Source organism: Pseudopipra pipra, chromosome 13 (genome assembly GCF_036250125.1).
Source record: "Pseudopipra pipra isolate bDixPip1 chromosome 13, bDixPip1.hap1, whole genome shotgun sequence".
Classification (NCBI taxonomy): Eukaryota; Metazoa; Chordata; class Aves; order Passeriformes; family Pipridae; genus Pseudopipra; species Pseudopipra pipra.
Window position 1 is genome coordinate 17,482,107 of NC_087561.1, and position 22,753 is coordinate 17,504,859.

The 22,753-nt window shown below is 48.1% G+C and overlaps 2 protein-coding genes and 1 long non-coding RNA gene across 3 annotated transcripts in view; all 3 read left to right on the top strand.

Annotated features, from left to right (window-relative positions):
• The first annotated feature begins 866 nt into the window (after positions 1–866).
• The window catches only part of LOC135421583 (serine/threonine-protein kinase PAK 3-like), a 158,953-nt gene continuing 137,066 nt past the window's right edge, over positions 867–22,753 (top strand). Inside the window, exons 1-2 of the mRNA XM_064670199.1 lie at positions 867–1,024; positions 3,570–3,695. Of these exons, the coding sequence (XP_064526269.1) occupies positions 935–1,024; positions 3,570–3,695 (216 nt within the window). The 5' untranslated portion in view covers positions 867–934. The remainder of the gene's footprint in view (positions 1,025–3,569; positions 3,696–22,753) is intronic.
• LOC135421597 (uncharacterized) lies at positions 5,296–6,977 on the top strand. Its single transcript, XR_010434109.1, has 3 exons — positions 5,296–5,370; positions 6,429–6,492; positions 6,927–6,977. It is a non-coding gene; the product is annotated as an uncharacterized LOC135421597 (long non-coding RNA).
• On the top strand, positions 18,696–21,607 carry LOC135421585 (serine/threonine-protein kinase PAK 3-like). The gene is made up of 5 exons (XM_064670202.1): positions 18,696–18,924; positions 19,171–19,234; positions 19,653–19,701; positions 20,505–20,620; positions 21,339–21,607. The coding sequence occupies exons 1-5, from the start codon at positions 18,708–18,710 to the stop codon at positions 21,517–21,519; spliced, it is 627 nt and encodes a 208-aa protein (XP_064526272.1). The 5' UTR covers positions 18,696–18,707; the 3' UTR covers positions 21,520–21,607.

Below are 22,753 nucleotides of genomic sequence, written 5' to 3' on the forward strand. Positions count from 1 at the left end.
GAAGAGGAAATTTCTTTAGCTCTTCAGCTAAAGCTGCTTTAGCTCTTGGGTAGAACAGAAGCATTGACTGTTAATGGACAGTTTACATTTGCTTGATGGAGTTTCTATTTGTTTTATTTCCTGGGAAAACAGCATAAAAAATAGACAGGAAACTGTAGAAGATGAATATGGGGTTTTGTCCTCTTCTCTTGCTTGCTGTGCAAAAGAACTGCTGCTCCTGGAGAGATGTTGTGAAAGAAAAATGCTCTTTATTTGGGTTGCCTTGTGTGATGGGATTCCCCACAAGAGGCAGTTTTCTGACAGCGTCTGGTTCATTTTGCCTTGCCCATTGCAGACGGAATCACCAGTGGATATGGAGGTGGACAGAGAGCAGCCCATCCTTCTGTGAGTGGAAAAGGAAGCTTTGACGTTCCTAGTTTTTAAGAATCATGGAGCGAGCTGTGAGCTTGGCCTGCTACAACAGAGTGCCAGCCTGAGAGGCTGAAAGCAAGTCCATGAAAGAAAGTCCATGTCAGTGCCTTTGCAGCAGCAGCAGCAGCAGCAGCAGCCAAGGCATCCCTGGCTGTTTTCTCATTTTCTGTTCAAGAGCTTTTAAACAGAGGAAGATCTGGGTTTGCAGGCAGAAGATTTTTTGCTGATTTTAGCCATGGTGGGATATCTAAGTCAGAGCAATATGCAGCACTGTCTAACTAGTTGGTAAAGAGAGCAAATTTGGGACAATGGGATGTAATGCCCTGCCACTGAGAGGCAGCTGGGACTGTGGAGGGATTTCAACTCCCCTAATTTGATAGAGAGTTAAATTGGCCTGGGACATACGCACTGTAGAACTGAGGACCGTAGGACCAAGTGCATGTTAATGGCTGTCTTGTGTTTCCTTTGTCCCAATCCCAAGGACGTGCCAACCCAGCTGGAGACTCCCAGAAATCCACCGTCTATGTTCCGATCCTTCCTGCAGTCTTACCTGTACGGGAATGTGAGGCCCCGATGGCCTTCCAAGCAGCTTCTGCAGACAAAGTGGCTGGAGGTGAAACAGCTGTCCAGGGATGGGCTTTGTCATCAGCCAAACTCAGAGGCATCAGGAGGCCTCCTCTCCTACTAATCTCCAGTCTTAGTGCTTTTCAAAAGACAAATAAGTAGCATCCTAGAATAATTACGCTTGGAAGGGACCTTTAAGTGGCATCTAGTCCAACCCCCCTGCAACGAGCAGGGACATCTTCAACTAGACTGGGTTGCTCAGAGCCCTGTCCCACCTGACCAGGGATGGGGTATCCACTTCCTGTGCCAGTGTTTCAGCACCCTCATTCTAAACAATGACTTCCTCAGATGTAACCAGAATCTCTCCTCTTCCACTTGAAAACCATGACCCTTTGTCCCATTGCAACCGGGCCCTTTGAAAAAATGTCCCCTTGAAGGATTGAAAGGCCACAATAAGCTCTCCCTGGCACCTTCTCTTCTCCAGTGCCATCTGTCTTGGCCTTTCCTCCGAGGCAAGGTCTTCCACCATCTGGTCCTGTCTGTGGCCCTGGCTTGTACTTTGGGAGGACACTTGGTTGTACCTGGTGGCAAAAGACCTGGAGTAGAATAATAGCAGGTCCAGAGGCTGCAATGGTGTTGGTGGAGGGGGACCCAAGGAAGCAGTCCCAGCCAAGCGATCGGAGAATTGCCTGTGAGAAGGAAGGGGCTGTGGGGAGCTCACTGCGAGCCTCAGAGGGGGCCCAGCTTGTCCCTCCTGCCCCACTCTTTGAGGTTTCTGCCACTCAAGGAGGGACAGCTGAGCGGGCCTTGTCCCAGCCCCATTTGCTGCCTGGCACATTCAAGCAGGCCAGAAGAGCTCCAGGGTTCTGGCAGGTTTTGTGGCAGAGAGAGGGAGCTGCACAAGGTGCCACTGGGCTGTCCCTGCTGGGAAGGAAGGTGGCAGCCAGCACAGGGAGGGGCAGGGGTGGAATGCACACACTGCTCTCCCTGCAAGCCAGAGCTGAGTCCATCAGCGCTCTGCCCCTTGTGTCCCTGCTCTTGTCTGGGTGCTGAGAACCTCCACCTCAGTGCTCTTCAGAACAATACACAGGCCTGCATCCTCCTGGGGTTGACCTTGCTTAGAGGTACGGGAATTTCCCGAGGAGGGGCTTATGCTCCTCATCAGTTTTCACACCTAAAATAGCCCAGGTCTTTAGAGAAGAGGAACCTAAGGGAGTCCTTTGAGTTTTCTGAAATGGAAAAAGGCCCGAGACAGCAAGTGGCATTCCCGAGCACTGGCAAGGCAAACCTCCTTGCTGCAGACACCTTGAGAAATTGATTAAGGGCCTTATGGGCCATGTTTGCCTGTGATAGCAAGGTCCTGGACATGAAGTTGGAGGTGTAGATGGTGCCCTCAGTCCTCCTGATGTGTATTGCTGGTAACCAGAGGAATCCTGCTGAAGCCTGTGGGAAACTGCATTTGGAAAGTAATGGCTCCTTTCTTTCTGTGTTTTTTCCTTTGGGCAGCATCCATTTTTAGAAAGATCCGATAGTCTCACCAACAACAGTCCTCTGCTCGATGCAGCCAGGAGATTCCTTACAGAGAGGGTCACAACACCATCACCAGAACCTCTGCTGGCTCCCTCTGTTTCTGGACAGGAGAGTAAGGAAGAGCAAGCAGAGAAGGAAAACGTGAAAGCAAAGCCTGAAGGAATGAAATCAGTAAGTGCCAGCTTTGGTTAGCACTGCCTTTGGTGTCATTCAGAGCTGCAAGTTCCTGAGCAGCCAGTGCTTGCCATGCATGGCTGAAGAGTGTGAGGGCTCTAGCCCTGCCATGACATGGTGCTTCAGCCCAGCCACTGACACCTGGAAAAGAGGTTTTGACCCTTCCTGTTTAGTCTTTAGATTGCCGTGCAGGATTCCTAGGAGACAGGAGAAACTGTCCCCTGGATGTACCTGCCCCTCCACAGGGCCTATTTCAGAAAATCCATGAACAAGAAATTGGCCAGGCCCTTGTGTGAAATGACCCTTTTGTTATTGTGTGTAACTATCCAACCTTGCAAGGGACAGAATGGTGACTGTCCCTGACTCTACTGACTCTCCCCAGGGCACAAACGTGACAGCAGAACCTCTCCTGGCTCCCTCTATTTCCGGACAAGACATTAAAGAAGAGGAAGTGGACAATGAACTTGTGGCTCTTGTTGGAGCTGGAGAGCCTGAAGAAATTAAATCAGTAAGTGCCAGAGTACATTAGCATTGCCTTTGGTGTAATTTAGAACTTGTGATGAGAGCAAGCTTGCTTTTCATGGCTGAAGACTGTGTGAGGGCTGGAGTCCTTCCATGACACTGTGCTTCTACCCAGTCACTGACACCTGGAAAAGGAATTTTGACTCTTCCTGTTTAGTCTTTAGATTGCCGTGCAGGATTCCTCGGAGACAGGAGAAACTGTCCCCTGGACGTACCTGCCCCTCCACAGGGCCGATTTCAGAAAACCATAAAAAAAAAGAACAAGAAAGTGGCCCTGTGTGAAATGACCCTTTTGTTATTGTGTGTAACTATCCAACCTTGCAAGGGACAGAATGGTGACTGTCCCTGACACTACTGACTTTCCCCAGGGCACAACAGCAGCACCAGAACCTCTGCTGGCTCCCTCTCTTTCTGGACAAGAGGGTAAAGAAGAGGAAGTGGACAATGAACCCGTGGCTGTTGTTGGAGCCGCAGAGCCTGAAGAAATTAAATCAGTAAGTGCCAGAGTACATTAGCATTGCCTGTGGTGTAATTTAGAACTTGTGATGAGAGCAAGCTTGCTTTTCATGGCTGAAGAGTGTGAGGGCTGGAGTGCTGCCATGACACTGTGCTTCTACCCAGCCACTGACACCTGGAAAAGGGGTTTTGACCCTTCCTGTTTAATCTTTAGATTGCCGTGCAGGATTCCTAGGAGACAGGAGAAACTGTCCCCTGGATGTACCTGCCCCTCCACAGGGCCTATTTCAGAAAATCCATGAACAAGAAATTGGCCAGGCCCTTGTGTGAAATGACCCTTTTGTTATTGTGTGTAACTATCCAACCTTGCAAGGGACAGAATTGTGACTGTCCCTGACTCTTCTGACTCTCCCCAGGGCACAAACGTGACACCAGAACCTCTGCTGGCTCCCTCTGTTTCCGGACAAGACATTAAAGAAGAGGAAGTGGACAATGAACTTGTGGCTGTTGTTGGAGCTGCAGAGCCTGAAGAAATTAAATCAGTAAGTGCCAGAGTACATTAGCATTGCCTTTGGTGTAATTTAGAACTTGTGATGAGAGCAAGCTTGCTTTTCATGGCTGAAGACTGTGTGAGGGCTGGAGTCCTTCCATGACACTGTGCTTCTACCCAGCCACTGACACCTGGAAAAGGGGTTTTGAACTTCCAAGTTGAGCCAGTGTCCCTGGCAGGACACATAGGAATAACTGTGCCCTGGGGTTACCTGCCCGTCTGAATAGCCTACTTGAGAAAATCTAAGCAAACTGAACAAGAAAGTGGCCTTTTGTGAAGTGACCCTTTTGTTATTGTGTGTAACTATCCAACCTTGCAAGGGACAGAATGGTGACTGTCCCTGACTCTACTGACTGTCTCCAGGACACAACAGCAGCACCAGAACCTGTGCTGGCTCCCTCTGATTCTGGACAGGAGGTTGAAGAGAAAGAAGTGGAGAAGGAACCTGTGGCTGTTGGAAAAGTCATGCCTGAGAGAAGGAAATCAGTAAGTGCCAGCTTTGGTTAGCACTGCCTTTGGTGTCATTCAGAGCTGCAAGTTCCTGAGCAGACAGCGCTTGCTCTTTGGGACTGAAGATTGTGCGGGCTCTAGCCCTGCCATGACATGGTGCTTCAGCCCAGCCACTGACACCTGGAAAAGAGGTTTTGAACTTCCAAGTTGGAAGTTCACCTTCCTTGCAGGACACATAGGAATAACTGTGCCCTGGAGGATCCTTGCCCCTCTGAATGGCCTAGTTGAGAAAATGCATGAAAATTGAAGAGGAAACTGCCCATGAACTCGTGTAAATCCAGTCTTTTCTTCTTGTCCATTCACTTGGTGAAGTGGGCAGCAAAAGACAGTTTAAGAGCCTGACTTGTGGCCAACAGCATCTTCCCAAGGGTTTGCATTTGAACTATGATCTCAGGGCAGCTCTGCAAGCCACCTTTCTCACAGAACCTAATTCTTGCCTCAGATCCTCAAGAGGCCTGGTGCTGCTGCAGAACCACAACCTAAAAAAGTCACCTTTGCTGACACTGAAATGCCAAGCACAAGCACCGGGAAAGGCGACACTCCGAAGAAAAGCATTCTGAAGAAAAGCATTCTGAAGAAAAGCATTCCAAAGAAAATCACGCACCGGCCGCCAACGCTGTCCCCACTAACACAACTTTACCTTAATGACCTCAGTACGTATCATGTATTTCCTGTCTGGAACAGCAGTCCATGGTATGCATGTCAGCTTTAGTTCTACTAAAGGAAGAGAGGAAGCAACAGAGCACTGTGGCTGTTCCTTCTGCCTCTGAGGGCAGCTGGGGCTGGATTCAGTTTTCCTGAGCTTCCATCTACGCTCCAGGCAAAGGCAGAGATGGTTTCTGGTTGAGCAGAAGGCTTTGACCTAGTGAATGACCTAGTGAACTCCTGTGTGCAGAGGGCTAAACCCAAGAGAATATTAGGGTTCCTAAATTCTCTTTAGACTCCTGACTCCTCACAAGTCATTGGAGTACAAAGACTTTGCCGAAATCTCTAAGGTTGAAGACAAGCAGTGTGGTTCTTCAAATGGCCCAGGCAAGGTCCTCTTCAGAACTCAGCCTGCTGATCCGTGATGAGGGTCCTAGTTCTTAAAGCCCCATCCTCAGGGATTAGAACTTAAGATGCTGCTCTTGAACACCATAAAGGCTTTTTTTTGGCAAACTGCTGAAAGGTTGGGCAGATTCCATCATCTCCTGTAAACACCTGATAATATTCTTTCTGTTCTGAAAATGGCACTTGTTCACAACAGTAGATTCCAAAACTCAATTTAATTGTCAAAATTTAATTTTTAATGCACTTAACTTAGTGCATTCAAAACTACTAAACCTTTGGCCGAATCACACGGAGTGTTTCTCTATAAGAAAATAAGGGCTCTGTTGCTCCAGCTCTCCTTAATGTTTGTAGACAACAAATTCTTTCATTGGTGCCTGTTCTTTTCTGATTTCTGTCTGCTCTGAGCATTCCTCCATGGGCTTGGTTTCCTGTCAAGGTAAAGCCTCAAAAGACTGTGGAAAATCAGTCTTTGTGGAGCCACCTGTGCTTCAGAGCTGCCTCTGCTGTTGTGGTTATTGTTGTTGTTGTGGTTATTGTTGTTGTTGTTGTTACCAGCTGACTACAAAGGGCTCACAGCCCTGCACAGTGGGGCTGCCTTTTGGATCTGCTGCAAGGTGATATCTCTGTTTCACACGAGCATCTTTCATGTTGTTTCTTTCAGAGGGCATTGTGAGTGAGGGGAACCCTACGAAGAAATACACTGTACAGCAGATAATTGGCCAAGGGTAAGTCCAATCTCAGCTACTTCTACAAAACCATGGGCCAGGGATTTTGCTGGTGTCATATCAAGCATGCAGTCAGGCAAGCTGCAAACATGGGCAGACACTGGGCTTACATCCTCCTGTCTGTCAGTCCTGATCAGTATTTAATAACTGTGGTCAGAAGGCATTGTCAAAGACAACTCAATGCTGGCAGTCTCTTGCCTGGAACAAGGAGCAGGACGTGGAGTATGTCCTATGTTTTCTCCTGGCCACCCTGCATGGCAGAGGGCTGCTGGGCTGCTGGGCTGCTGGGCTGCTGGGCTGCTGGGCTGCTGGGCTGCTGGCTGAAGCCGAGTGTTTTATAAACACTCTGGGCAGCAGAGCTCTGCTCTCTGGGCTGGCTTTCTCACCCAGGGCCTAAACGCCTTCTCCTTTCTTGGCTGCTGCTCTGTTTCTAGGTCTTGTGGAAGAGTTTTCCGAGGAGTTGACATTGATACAGGAAGACGGGTAAGGGCAGCACCCCCGGCAGATTGTGCAGCTCTCGAGTGCTTTCCCCTCCGCTGGGAGCTGTGGCCACAGCTCTGGGTGGCCACGAGATCTTTGCTGCAGAGACTGTTCCTCTGAGGGCAGACAAGTGTCAGCCTGCAACACACGGTTTGGACAGACCTTGTCCTTATTAAGTCCCCAAAAGAACACAAGGAGGGCAGGGGTATCTTTCAGAGAAGGACACCTTTGCTCAGACTTATTTACTGACTATGCTAATGCATCAGCTACTTGGTGGCTCCTTACCCAGCTGCAGTGCTGCACTTGGGAAGTGCACTTACACAGGAGTCTGCAAGGGATCTAAAGGCCTTGAGCGCTGCTCATAACCCCGGCCACATCCATAAAACACCCTAGAATGGGTTATTCCTTTTCAAACCCAGAAAAGAACTGCAAATAGGAACTGGGTTAAAAACGTTCTTTAGAGTTGCAAAATCCAACTTCAAGATGTTACAAAGTGCAGGGATTGTATTTTTTTGTGTAACCCTCATGACCTTTCAGGATGGGATTTCCTCCATTATGGATTGATTGTTTGCAGACCATTTGTCCAGAGTTTACAAGGCAAAATGTCTATAGCCATGTGTCCTGTAACTGGCACACAAGGGCGAGCGGAGGAATCGCCTCTTGTCCTGTCAGTTAAGAAGCTCTGGTGTCTAATCCCAGGCAGTTTGGCCCACCCTGGCTCCATCATTCCAAAGACACCTGCTCCATGTGCGTTGTGGTCCTGTGCAACAGACTTCTCAAGTCTGTGGCTTTCAATCTCCTTTTAGGTGGCCATCAAGATGATGTGTCTTTGCAAGGAAAAGTACGCAAGAGAGATAATTTTAACTGAGGTTTCACTCTTGAGTAGCGTGAGGCACCCCAATATCATTCGCTATATAGACAGGTGAGTGGTTCTGGGATTATCACATTGAGGTTCATTGACACACTGCAAGCCAAAGGCTAAAAAGCCACTTTGGTCACTGGAAGAACATGGAGCTCTTCATTGTTTCTCGACTCTTCCAACTGAAGTGGATGAGAGGAGCTTGCCGTGTGTCTGCCTTGGCCTTTTCTGGTATACGTAGTTTGAAGCGTGTCTTCCAAAACCTGCATCTGCCATGTCTTCCTAAAGCCACAGCCCTTCAGTTCACTACCTCCCTGTTCTTTTGGGGTCTGGTTTTTTTCAAACTGATCATCATTTCTTTGCCTTAATGATACGTGCTGATAAACCCACCTAGAAATTATTGCCCTTGGGGTTTTCCCTCTACTTTTTGTTGCTGTGGATGCCAGGAAGACTAGGCTCTTGTTTGCACAACCACACAATGTGCCAGGTTTTAAATGGTTTTCCCTGTTTCTGAATGCACTTTATGCAATGCTTTCCAAGGGGTTGACCAACATCTGCCCTCAGTGGTGCACACCCTCCTCCCATGGAGAAGTCTGTGCTGCCTGCTTCCTGGAGTTCAGGCTGGAAGGGATGAGTTAAGATGATGAAGCAGCTGATGGCAATGTCCTGGTTCCAGATTTCTCTCTGCTGTCACTAAACTGCATTTTTGCCTTGCTTGCCATCTAAGACATCTCCTTTTTCACAGATGAGCCTTTCTCATTTAGCCTGCTCAGATTCTCTCTTCATTTACAAGTGACCTGGCAAGAAAACTCAACTGCAGTCTTTCCCATAAGGTCATTTAGCTGGGCCCATTCATCTCCATGCTGTGGGTTTCTTCTTTCAGCTACCTTTTCAATGAACAACTCTGGCTGGTGATGGAATACGTGGAGGGATGCTCCTTAGCTACTGTGGTTTTCATACAAGCTCTTGAGGAAGAGATGATAGCCTCTATCAGTCGGGAGGTAAGGGATGCTGCCCTTGCTTCTGACAGCTTGGACAGGATGGTTCTTTGCAAAAGGTGGTAAGAACAGGAGTGATTTCCTGTTCAGAGCTTTGTTTCTGCGTTGCTGTTATGATGTGGAGAAGAAAAGAGCATCCAAGTGAACGGCCTGCCAGTCTCACTGCATTTCTTGTACTCTGTTATTATACTCCTATAATGTTGTTGTACTTTCTTTTTCAGTTTAATTTCATTTTATTTTATTTATTATTCCAAACTTTGCCACTTGAGGTATGTCTGCAATTGATGTGTCACCTGAAATTTGACCTTTTAGAGCCATTTCTTTTTTTGTGGGAAAAAAAATCAGCCTAATTAATTTTTTTCTCTCATTTCTTTGTTTAATCTCAGTGCCTGAAAGCCCTGGACTTCCTTCATTCAAATCTAGTGATCCACAGAGACTTCAAAAGTGCCAATATTCTTCTCGGAATGGATGGATCCGTCAAATTGAGTAGGTGTTCTTGGTCAGGCACAGCGTTCCTGGGAGGCAGGGTCTGGGGTTGCCTTTGAGTGCCTGCCAGTTCCCCAAAAGTGGTGCTGGTGGGAGTGCCCAGCCCACTGCTGTAAGCTGAGAGCAGAGTTGCAATGTGCAGAGAGCTCTAGAGAGGATGAGGCTGTCAAGAGTGCCTTTGGTTTGGGTATGTCCCTTCCAGAGGAAACAGAGCACAGCCACTCTTCCAGCTAGATTCAACACTGTGCTCTCAGACTGAGAGTGGGGAATTCTTGTGCTTGCTTTCATAATTCAAGCTGGTTTTAACAGTACTTGTTTTTGTCTGCAGTTGATTTTGGCTTCTGTGCTTGGCTTAATCCCTGGGAGAAGAAACGGAGGTCTTTAATTGGGACTCCTTTCTATATGGCACCAGAAATGTTGGCAGGAGACAAATATGATGCCAAAGTGGACATCTGGGCCCTTGGGATCACGGCACTAGAAATGGTGGATGGTCCTACACAGGTAAGGTGCAAATACTGTCAGAGAGCCCTGCCTTTCTCCCCTGAGCCATATCTTTCTCCCACTCACATCAGCTTGAACTAGTCCCACCAAGGCCCACGTCTAAAAGTGTCCTGGAGCACATCTGCTCACAGGAGAAGTGACATGTGCCAGTGCAGAAATGGGCCGTTTTGGCCTCCAACAATGCTTGAATTCCTCCTGTGCTCTTTGAACTCCCTTGGAGCTGGATCTCCCAATGGCAGGAATTTTTCAGCAGCAGGATTCTCCCGTTGGAGAATTACTGTGAGAAGCATTTCAAGGGGATCTGCAGGCCAGAAGTCTTTTCAAACTTGGACCAGTGCCCACTGCTTACCTGAGCCTTTCAGGGCAGGTCACTGCTTCTAGTACTGCCACAAGTATGTATTAGCCAGTACATTTCTAAAAGTAGGTTCTAGCACAGCTCCTTGTAGTAAGCCAATGTATTTCCAGGTTTGCAGTTGTAGATGCTAATTCCCTAAAATGAAATGACCCGCTCTTACACCAAAGGAGTGTGCAATAGGCCAGGAAGGTATACGGGGATAAAACCCCATGACTAACAGCTGAAACCAAGTTAAATGCTGCACAGTTAATTCCTGAGGAAGGCAACAATTATGGAAAATGTCAGTCTTCCAGTCCTTCTGAAAAAGGTCCCTGACTTTTCTTGGAAGACTTCTTTTGGATTGCATTTGCCTTGCAGAAGGCAGCAAAAAGAGTTGAAGGGAATTAGCAGGACTGGTCTGGATGCTGAAAATTCTCTGCTTCCTTAAGCTCAAATGTTGATCAGGGCTCCTGGAGAAGCCCCAGGTCAAGTCTCAGAAAGCAAGGACTGGCCTGTGCTGGAGCTCTTCCCCTCGGGGAGGGATGGTTAATGGCTGCCTTGTGTCTTTTGTCCCAGCCTAAGTACAAGCCACCCAAGCTGAAAACTCGCAGAAACCTGTCGCCTGTGTTCCGTTCCTTCCTGCAGTCCTGCCTGAAACGGAATGAGAAGCGTCGATGGACGGCCGAGCAGCTGCTGAAGGTAAAGTGGCTGCAGGTGAAACAGCTGTCCCTCCTGCCCCACTCTTTGAGGTTTCTGCCACCCAAGGAGGGACAGCTGAGCGGGCCTTGTCCCAGCCCCATTTGCTGCCTGGCACATTCAAGCAGGCCAGAAGTGCTCCAGGGTTCTGGCAGGTTTTGTGGCAGAGAGAGGGAGCTGCACAAGGTGCCACTGGGCTGTCCCTGCTGGGAAGGAAGGTGGCAGCCAGCACAGGGAGGGGCAGGGGTGGAATGCACACACTGCTCTCCCTGCAAGCCAGAGCTGAGTCCATCAGCGCTCTGCCCCTTGTGTCCCTGCTCTTGTCTGGGTGCTGAGAACCTCCACCTCAGTGCTCTTCAGAACAATACACAGGCCTGCATCCTCCTGGCGTTGACCTTGCTTAGAGGTACGGGAATTTCCCGAGGAGGGGCTTATGCTCCTCATCAGTTTTCACACCTAAAATAGCCCAGGTCTTTAGAGAAGAGGAACCTAAGGGAGTCCTTTGAGTTTTCTGAAATGGAAAAAGGCCCGAGACAGCAAGTGGCATTCCCGAGCACTGGCAAGGCAAACCTCCTTGCTGCAGACACCTTGAGAAATTGATTAAGGGCCTTATGGGCCATGTTTGCCTGTGATAGCAAGGTCCTGGACATGAAGTTGGAGGTGTAGATGGTGCCCTCAGTCCTCCTGATGTGTATTGCTGGTAACCAGAGGAATCCCGCTGGAGCCTGTGGGAAACTGCATTTGGAAAGTAATGGCTCCTTTCTTTCTGTGTTTTTTCCTTTGGGCAGCATCCATTTTTAGAAAAATCCGGTAGTCTCAACAACATGAGGCCTCTGCTCGATGCAATCAGGAGATTCTTTACACAGAGGTTCACAACACCATCACCAGAACCTCTGCTGGCTCCCTCTGTTTCTGGACAAGAGAGTAAGGAAGAGCAAGCAGAGAAGGAAAACGACAAAGCAAAGCCTGAAGGAGTGAAATCAGTAAGTGCCAGCTTTGGTTAGCACTGCCTTTGGTGTCATTCAGAGCTGCAAGTTCCTGAGCAGCCAGTGCTTGCCATGCATGGCTGAAGAGTGTGAGGGCTGTAGCCCTGCCATGACATGGTGCTTCAGCCCAGCCACTGACACCTGGAAAAGAGGTTTTGAACTTCCAAGCTGAGTCAGACTGTCCCTTTCAGGACACACAGCAATAACTGTGCCCTAGAGGGTAGTTGCCCCTCTGCACAACCTAGTTGAGAAAATGCATGAAAATTGAAACTGCCCATGAACTCGTGTAAATCCTGTCTTTTTTTCTCGTCCATTCACTTTGTGAAGTGGGCAGCAAAAGACAGTTTAAGAGCCCAACTTGTGGCCAAGTCTTCCGAAGGGTTTGCATTTGAAATAGGATCCCGGGGCACCTCTGCAAGCCACCTTTCTGACATAAACTAATTCTTGCCACAGATCCTCAAGAGCTCACCAATGGCAGCTGTTGCTGCAGCACCACAGTCTGAAGAAATCTCCTTTCCCGACACTGAAATGCCAAGCACAAGCACCGGGAAAGGAGACACTCGGAAGAAAAGCATTCCAAAGGAAATCACGTACCGGCCGCCAAAGCTATTGCCACTAACACGACGTTTCCTTGATGACCTCAGTACGTATCACGTATTTCCTGGCTGGTACAGCAGTCCATGGTATGCATGTCAGCTTTAGTTCTACTAAAGGAAGAGAGGAAGCAACAGAGCACTGTGGCTGTTCCTTCTGCTGAATCACACGGAGTGTTTCTCTCCAAGAAAATAGAGCTCTGTTGCACCAGCTCTCCTTAATTTTTGTAGACAACAAACTCTTGCATTGGTGCCTGTTCTTTTCTGATTTCTGTCTGCTCTGAGCATTCCTCCATGTGCTTGGTTTCCTGTCAAGGTAAAGCCTCAAAAGACTGTGGAAAATCAGTCTTTGTGGAGCCACCTGTGCTTCGGAGCTGCCTCTGCTGTTGTGGTTATTGTTGTTGTTGTTGTTGTTGTTGTTGTTACCAGCTGACTACAAAGGGCTCACAGCCCTGCACAGTGGGGCTGCCTTTTGGATCTGCTGCAAGGTGGTATCTCTGTTTCACATGAGCATCTTTCATGTTGTTTCTTTCAGAGAGCCATGTGAGTGAGGGGAACCCTACGAAGAAATACACTGTACAGCAGATAATTGGCCAAGGGTAAGTCCAATCTCAGCTACTTCTACAAAACCATGGGCCAGGGATTTTGCTGGTGTCATATCAAGCATGCAGTCAGGCAAGCTGCAAACATGGGCAGACACTGGGCTTACATCCTCCTGTCTGTCAGTCCTGATCAGTATTTAATAACTGTGGTCAGAAGGCATTGTCAAAGACAACTCAATGCTGGCAGTCTCTTGCCTGTAACAAGGAGCAGGACATGGAGTACGTCCTATGTTTTCTCCTGGCCACCCTGCATGGCAGAGGGCTGCTGGGCTGCTGGGCTGCTGGGCTGCTGGGCTGCTGGGCTGCTGGGCTGCTGGGCTGCTGGCTGAAGCCGAGTGTTTTATAAACACTCTGGGCAGCAGAGCTCTGCTCTCTGGGCTGGCTTTCTCACCCAGGGCCTAAACGCCTTCTCCTTTCTTGGCTGCTGCTCTGTTTCTAGGACTTTTGGAACAGTTTTCCGAGGAGTTGACATTGCCACAGGAAGACGGGTAAGGGCAGCACCCCCGGCAGATTGTGCAGCTCTCGAGTGCTTTCCCCTCCACTGGGAGCTGTGGCCACAGCTCTGGGTGGCCACGAGATCTTTGCTGCAGAGACTGTTCCTCTGAGGGCAGACAAGTGTCAGCCTGCAAGACACGGTTTGGACAGACCTTGTCCTTATTAAGTCCCCAAAAGAACACAAGGAGGGCAGGGGTATCTTTCAGAGAAGGACACCTTTGCTCAGACTTATTTACTGACTATGCTAATGCATCAGCTACTTGGTGGCTCCTTACCCAGCTGCAGTGCTGCACTTGGGAAGTGCACTTACACAGGAGTCTGCAAGGGATCTAAAGGCCCTGAGCGCTGCTCATAACCCCGGCCACATCCATAAAATACCCTAGAATGGGTTATTCCTTTTCAAACCCAGAAAAGAACTGCAAATAGGAACTGGGTTAAAAACGTTCTTTAGAGTTGCAAAATCCAACTTCAAGATGTTACAAAGTGCAGGGATTGTATTTTTTTGTGTAACCCTCATGACCTTTTAGGATGGGATTTCCTCCATTACGGCTTGATTGTTTGCAGACCATTTGTCCAGAGTTTACAAGGCAAAATGTCTATAGCCATGTGTCCTGTAACTGGCACACAAGGGCGAGCGGAGGAATCGCCTCTTGTCCTGTCAGTTAAGAAGCTCTGGTGTCTAATCCCAGGCAGTTTGGCCCACCCTGACTCCATCATTCCAAAGACACCTGCTCCATGTGCGTTGTGGTCCCGTGCAACAGACATCTCAAGTCTGTGGCTTTCAATCTCCTTTTAGGTGGCCATCAAGAAGATTTTTGTTCTCGACAGAAAGAACAAAAGGGAGCTTGTTTTAACTGAGGTTGCAGTCCTGAAGAGAATGAGGCACCCCAATATCATTCGCTACATAGACAGGTGAGTGGTTCTGGGATTATCACGTTGAGGTTCATTGACAAACTGCAAGCCAAAGGCTAAAAAGCCACTTTGGTCACTGGAAGAACATGGAGCTCTTCATTATTTTATAACTCCTCCACCTGCAGTGGACGGGAGGTGCAGGGCACAGGTCTCTTAGTTCCTTCAGGGAGGAGCTTGCCTTGTGTCTGCCTTGGCCTTTTCTGGTAATAGGTAGTTTGAAGCGTGTCTTCCAAAACCTGCATCTGCCATGTCTTCCTAAAGCCACAGCCCTTCAGTTCACTACCTCCCTGTTCTTTTGGGGTCTGGTTTTTTTCAAACTGATCATCATTTCTTTGCCTTAATGATACGTGCTGATAAACCCACCTAGAAATTATTGCCCTTGGGGTTTTCCCTCTACTTTTTGTTGCTGTGGATGCCAGGAAGACTAGGCTCTTGTTTGCACAACCACACAATGTGCCAGGTTTTAAATGGTTTTCCCTGTTTCTGAATGCACTTTATGCAATGCTTTCCAAGGGGTTGACCAACATCTGCCCTCAGTGGTGCACACTCTCCTCCCATGGAGAAGTCTGTGCTGCCTGCTTCCTGGAGTTCAGGCTGGAAGGGATGAGTTAAGATGATGAAGCAGCTGATGGCAATGTCCTGGTTCCAGATTTCTCTCTGCTGTCACTAAACTGCATTTTTGCCTTGCTTGCCATCTAAGACATCTCCTTTTTCACAGATGAGCCTTTCTCATTTAGCCTGCTCAGATTCTCTCTTCATTTACAAGTGACCTGGCAAGAAAACTCAACTGCAGTCTTTCCCATAAGGTCATTTAGCTGGGCCCATTCATCTCCATGCTGTGGGTTTCTTCTTTCAGCTACCTTTTCAATGAAGAACTCTGGCTGGTGACGGAATATGTGGAGGGATGCACCTTAGGCGATGTCATTTCCATACAAGCTCTTGAGGAAGAGATGATAGCCTCTATCAGTCGGGAGGTAAGGGATGCTGCCCTTGCTTCTGACAGCTTGGACAGGATGGTTCTTTGCAAAAGGTGGTAAGAACAGGAGTGATTTCCTGTTCAGAGCTTTGTTTCTGCGTTGCTGTTCTGATGTGGAGAAGAAAAGAGCATCCAAGTGAACGGCCTGCCAGTCTCACTACATTTCTTGTACTCTGTTATTATACTCCTATAATGTTGTTGTACTTTCTTTTTCAGTTTAATTTCATTTTATTTAATTTATTATTCCAAACTTTGCCACTTGAAGTATGTCTGCAATTGATGTGTCACCTGAAATTTGATCTTTTAGAGCCATTTCCTTTTTTGTGGGATAAAATCAGCCTAATTAATTTTTCCTCTCGTTTCTTTGTTTAATCTCAGTGCCTGAATGCCCTGGACTTCCTTCATTCAGATCTAGTGATTCACAGAGACATCAAAAGTGACAATATTCTTCTCGGAATGGATGGATCTGTGAAATTGAGTAGGTGTTCTTGGTCAGGCACAGCGTTCCTGGGAGGCAGGGTCTGGGGTTGCCTTTGAGTGCCTGCCAGTTCCCCAAAAGTGGTGCTGGTGGGAGTGCCCAGCCCACTGCTGTAAGCTGAGAGCAGAGTTGCAATGTGCAGAGAGCTCTAGAGAGGATGAGGCTGTCAAGAGTGCCTTTGGTTTGGGTATGTCCCTTCCAGAGGAAACAGAGCACAGCCACTCTTCCAGCTAGATTCAACACTGTGCTCTCAGACTGAGAGTGGGGAATTCTTGTGCTTGCTTTCATAATTCAAGCTGGTTTTATCAGTACTTGTTTTTCTCTGCAGTTGATTTTGGCTTCTGTGCTTGGCTTATGCCCTGGGAGAAGAAACGGACATCTTTCATTGGGACTCCTTTCTATATGGCACCAGAAATGTTGAGAGGAGACAGATATGGTGCCAAAGTGGATATCTGGGCCCTTGGGATCATGGCACTAGAAATGGTGGATGGTCCTACACAGGTAAGGTGCAAATACTGTCAGAGAGCCCTGCCTTTCTCCCCTGAGCCATATCTTTCTCCCACTCACATCAGCTTGAACTAGTCCCACCAAGGCCCACGTCTAAAAGTGTCCTGGAGCACATCTGCTCACAGGAGAAGTGACATGTGCCAGTGCAGAAATGGGCCGTTTTGGCCTCCAACAATGCTTGAATTCCTCCTGTGCTCTTTGAACTCCCTTGGAGCTGGATCTCCCAATGGCAGGAATTTTTCAGCAGCAGGATTCTCCCGTTGGAGAATTACTGTGAGAAGCATTTCAAGGGGATCTGCAGGCCAGAAGTCTTTTCAAACTTGGACCAGTGCCCACTGCTTACTTGAGCCTTTCAGGGCAGGTCACTGCTTCTAGTACTGCCACAAGTATGTATTAGCCAGTACATTTCTAAAAGTAGGTTCTAGCACAGCTCCTTGTAGTAAGCCAATGTATTTCCAGTTTGCAGTTGTAGATGCTAATTCCCTAAAATGAAATGACCCGCTCTTACACCAAAGGAGTGTGCAATAGGCCAGGAAGGTATACGGGGATAAAACCCCATGACTAACAGCTGAAACCAAGTTAAATGCTGCCCAGTTAATTCCTGAGGAAGGCAACAATTATGGAAAATGTCAGTCTTCCAGTCCTTCTGAAAAAGGTCCCTGACTTTTCTTGGAAGACTTCTTTTGGATTGCATTTGCCTTGCAGAAGGCAGCAAAAAGAGTTGAAGGCAATTAGCAGGACTGGTCTGGATGCTGAAAATTCTCTGCTTCCTTTAGCTCAAATGTTGATCAGGGCTCCTGGAGAAGCCCCAGGTCAAGTCTCAGAAAGCAAGGACTGGCCTGTGCTGGAGCTCTTCCCCTCGGGGAGGGATGGTTAATGGCTGTCTTGTGTTTCCTTTGTCCCAAGCCTAAGCACAAGCCACCCGAGCTGGAGACTCCCAGAAACCTGTCGCCTGTGTTCCGTTCCTTCCTGCAGTCCTGCCTGAAACGGAAGGTGAAGCGTCGATGGACGGCCAGGAAGCTGATGAAGGTAAAGTGGCTGCAGGTGAAACAGCTGTCCAGGGATGGGCTTTGTCATCAGCTAAATTCAGAGGCATCAGGAGGCCTCCTCTCCTACTAATCTCCAGTCTTGGTGCTTTTCAAATGACAACTAAGTAGCATCCTAGAATAGTTTGGCTTGGAAGGGACCTTTAAGTGGCATCTAGTCCAACCCCCCTGCAACGAGCAGGGACATCTTCAACTAGACTGGGTTGCTCAGAGCCCTGTCCCACCTGACCAGGGATGGGGTATCCACTTCCTGTGCCAGTGTTTCAGCACCCTCATTCTAAACAATGACTGCCTTAGATGTAACCAGAATCTATCCTCTTGCACTTGAAAACTATGATCCTTTGTCCCACTGCAACCGGGCCCTTTGAAAAAATGTGTCCCCTTGAAGGACTGAAAGGCCACAATAAGCTCTCCCTGGCACCTTCTCTTCTCCAGTGCCATCTGTCTTGGCCTTTCCTCAGAGGAAAGTTGGAGGTCTAGATAGTTCCCTACGTCCTCCTGATGTGTATTGCTGGTAACCAGAGGAATCCCGCTGGAGCCTGTGAGAAACTGCATTTGGAAAGTAATGGCTCCTTTTGTTCTTCTTTGGTTTTTTGGTGCAGCATCCGTTTTTAGGAAAATCCAAGAGTCTTGCCGAGATGACTCCTCTGATTGATGCAGTCAGGAGACCCAGAACAGCGGCACCAGAACCTCTGCTGGCTCCCTCTCTTTCTGGACAAGAGGGGAAAGAAGAGCAAGTAGAGAAGAAAGTTGTCAAAGCAAAGCCTGAAGGAGTGAAATCAGTAAGTGCCAGAGTACATTAGCACTGCCTTTGGTGTCAATCAGAGCTGCAAGTTCCTGAGCAGACAGCGCTTGCTTTTTGTGGCTGAAGATTGTGAGGGCTGTAGCCCTGTCATGACATGGTGCTTCAGCCCAGCCACTGACACCTGGAAAAGCAGTCTGGAACTTCCAAGTTGAGTCAGACTGTCCCTTTCAGGACACACAGCAATAACTGTGCCCTAGAGGGTAGTTGCCCCTCTGCACGACCCAGTTGACAAAATGCATGAAAATTGAAGAGGAAACTGCCCATGAACTTGTGTAAATCCAGTCTTTTCTTCTCGTCCATTCACTTTGTGAAGTGGGCAGCAAAAGACAGTTTAAGAGCCTGACTTGTGGCCAACAGCATCTTCCCAAGGGTTTGCATTTGAACTATGATCTCAGGACATCTCTGCAAGCCACCTTTCTGACATAAACTAATTCTTGCCACAGATCCTCAAGAGCTCTGCAATGGCAAGTGTTGCTGCAGCACCACAACCTAAAGAAGTCTCCTTGCCCGACACTGAAATGCCAAGCACAAGCACTGGCAAAAGAGCCACTGGGAAAAAATGCACACAGAAAACAAGCACTGGGAAGAAAAGCTCTGCAGAAACCAGCACAGGGAGAAAAAGCTCAGACCAGCCACAACTGATATCCTCACTAACAAGTATTTACCTCGCCGATCTCAGTACGTATCATGTATTTCACTTCTGGTGGAGCAGTCCATGGTATGCATGTCAACTTTAGCTGTACTAAAGGAACAGAGTGTTTGTCGAGCCACCTGTGCTTCAGAGCTGCCTCTGTTGCTCTTGTGATTGTTGTTACCAGCTGACTACAAAGGGCTCACAGCCCTGCACAGTGGGGCTGCCTTTTGGATCTGCTGCAAGGTGGTATCTCTGTTTCACATGAGCGTCTTTCATGTTGTTTCTTTCAGAGGGCATTGTGAGTGAGGAGAACCCTATGAAGAAATACACTTTACAGCAGCAAATTGGCCAAGGGTAAGTCCAATCTCAGCTACTTCTACAAAACCATGGGCCAGGGATTTTGCTGGTGTCATATCAAGCATGCAGTCAGGCAAGCTGCAAACATGGGCAGACACTGGGCTTACATCCTCCTGTCTGTCTGTCCTGATCAGTATTTAATAACTGTGGTCAGAAGGCATTGTCAAAGACAACTCAATGCTGGCAGTCTCTTGCCTGTAACAAGGAGCAGGACGTGGAGTATGTCCTATGTTTTCTCCTGGCCACCCTGCATGGCAGAGGGCTGCTGGGCTGCTGGGCTGCTGGGCTGCTGGGCTGCTGGCTGAAGCCGAGTGTTTTATAAACACTCTGGGCAGCAGAGCTCTGCTCTCTGGGCTGGCTTTCTCACCCAGGGCCTAAACGCCTTCTCCTTTCTTGGCTGCTGCTCTGTTTCTAGGTCTTGTGGAAGAGTTTTCCGAGGAGTTGACATTGCCACAGGAGGACAGGTAAGGGCCAGCACCCCCGGCAGATTGTGCAGCTCTCGAGTGCTTTCCCCTCCGCTGGGAGCTGTGGCCACAGCTCTGGGTGGCCACGAGATCTTTGCTGCAGAGACTGTTCCTCTGAGGGCAGACAAGTGTCAGCCTGCAAGACACGGTTTGGACAGACCTTGTCCTTATTAAGTCCCCAAAAGAACACAAGGAGGGCAGGGGTATCTTTCAGAGAAGGACACCTTTGCTCAGACTTATTTACTGACTATGCTAATGCATCAGCTACTTGGTGGCTCCTTACCCAGCTGCAGTGCTGCACTTGGGAAGTGCACTTACACAGGAGTCTGCAAGGGATCTAAAGGCCCTGAGCGCTGCTCATAACCCCGGCCACATCCATAAAATACCCTAGAATGGGTTATTCCTTTTCAAACCCAGAAAAGAACTGCAAATAGGAACTGGGTTAAAAACGTTCTTTAGAGTTGCAAAATCCAACTTCAAGATGTTACAAAGTGCAGGGATTGTATTTTTTTTGTAACCCTCATGACCTTTTAGGATGGGATTTCCTCCATTACGGATTGATTGTTTGCAGACCATTTGTCCAGAGTTTACAAGGCAAAATGTCTATAGCCATGTGTCCTGTAACTGGCACACAAGGGCGAGCGGAGGAATCGCCTCTTGTCCTGTCAGTTAAGAAGCTCTGGTGTCTAATCCCAGGCAGTTTGGCCCACCCTGGCTCCATCATTCCAAAAACACCTGCTCCATGTGCATTGTGGTCCTGTGCAACAGACTTCTCAAGTCTGTGGCTTTCAATCTCCTTTTAGGTGGCCATCAAGAAGATTTTTCTCCGCGACAGAAAGAACAAAAGGGAGCTTGTTTTAACTGAGGTTGCAGTCCTGAAGAGAATGAGGCACCCCAATATCATTCACTATATAGACAGGTGAGTGGTTCAGGGATTATCACACCGAGGTTCACATGTGCCTTGTGTCTGCCTTGGCCTTTTCTGGTATACGTAGTTTGAAGCGTGTCTTCCAAAACCTGCATCTGCCATGTCTTCCTAAAGCCACAGCCCTTCAGTTCACTACCTCCCTGTTCTTTTGGGGTCTGGTTTTTTTCAAACTGATCATCTTTTCTGTGCCGTAATGATACGTGCTGATAAACCCACCTAGAAATTATTGCCCTTGGGGTTTTCCCTCTACTTTTTGTTGCTGTGGATGCCAGGAAGACTAGGCTCTTGTTTGCACAACCACACAATGTGCCAGGTTTTAAATGGTTTTCCCTGTTTCTGAATGCACTTTATGCAATGCTTTCCAAGGGGTTGACCAACATCTGCCCTCAGTGGTGCACACTCTCCTCCCATGGAGAAGTCTGTGTTGCCTGCTTCCTGGAGTTCAGGCTGGAAGGGATGAGTTAAGATGATGAAGCAGCTGATGGCAATGTCCTGGTTCCAGATTTCTCTCTGCTGTCACTAAACTGCATTTTTGCCTTGCTTGCCATCTAAGACATCTCCTTTTTCACAGATGAGCCTTTCTCATTTAGCCTGCTCAGATTCTCTCTTCATTTACAAGTGACCTGGCAAGAAAACACAACTGCAGTCTTTCCCATAAGGTCATTTAGCTGGGCCCATTCATCTCCATGCTGTGGGTTTCTTCTTTCAGCTACCTTTTCAATGAAGAACTCTGGCTGGTGACGGAATATGTGGAGGGATGCACCTTAGGCGATGTCATTTCCATACAAGCTCTTGAGGAAGAGATGATAGCCTCTATCAGTCGGGAGGTAAGGGATGCTGCCCTTGCTTCTGACAGCTTGGACAGGATGGTTCTTTGCAAAAGGTGGTAAGAACAGGAGTGATTTCCTGTTCAGAGCTTTGTTTCTGCGTTGCTGTTATGATGTGGAGAAGAAAAGAGCATCCAAGTGAACGGCCTGCCAGTCTCACTACATTTCTTGTACTCTGTTATTATACTCCTATAATGTTGTTGTACTTTCCTTTCTAGTTTAATTTCAATTTAATTCATTTATTATTCCAAACTTTGCCACTTGAGGTATGTCTGCAATTGATGTGTCACCTGAAATTTGACCTTTTAGAGCCATTTCTTTTTTTCTGCGATAAAATCAACCTAATTAATTTTTCCCCTTGTGTTTCTTTGTTTAATCTCAGTGCCTGAAAGCCCTGGACTTCCTTCATTCAAATCGAGTGATCCACAGAGACATCAAAAGTGACAGTATTCTTCTCGGAATGGATGGATCTGTCAAACTGAGTAGGTGTTCTTGGTCAGGCACAGCGTTCCTGGGAGGCAGGGTCTGGGGTTGCCTTTGAGTGCCTGCCAGTTCCCCAAAAGTGGTGCTGGTGGGAGTGCCCAGCCCACTGCTGTAAGCTGAGAGCAGAGTTGCAATGTGCAGAGAGCTCTAGAGAGGATGAGGCTGTCAAGAGTGCCTTTGGTTTGGGTATGTCCCTTCCAGAGGAAACAGAGCACAGCCACTCTTCCAGCTAGATTCAACACTGTGCTCTCAGACTGAGAGTGGGGAATTCTTGTGCTTGCTTTCATAATTCAAGCCGGTTTTAACTCTATTTCTTTTTTCTGCAGTTGATTTTGGCTTATGTGCTTGGCTTCAGCCCCAGCGAAAGACATGGAGGTCATTTTTTTCAACACCTTTCTATATGGTATCAGAAATGTTGAGAAGAGACCGATATGATGCCAAAGTGGACATCTGGGCCCTTGGGATCACGGCACTAGAAATGGTGGATGGTCCTACACGGGTAAGGTGCAAATACTGTCAGAGAGCCCTGCCTTTCTCCCCTGAGCCATATCTTTCTCCCACTCACATCAGCTTGAACTAGTCCCACCAAGGCCCACGTCTAAAAGTGTCCTGGAGCACATCTGCTCACAGGAGAAGTGACATGTGCCAGTGCAGAAATGGGCAGTTTTGGCCTCCAACAATGCTTGAATTCCTCCTGTGCTCTTTGAACTCCCTTGGAGCTGGATCTCCCAATGGCAGGAATTTTTCAGCAGCAGGATTCTCCCGTTGGAGAATTACTGTGAAAAGCATTTCAAGGGGATCTGCAGGCCAGAAG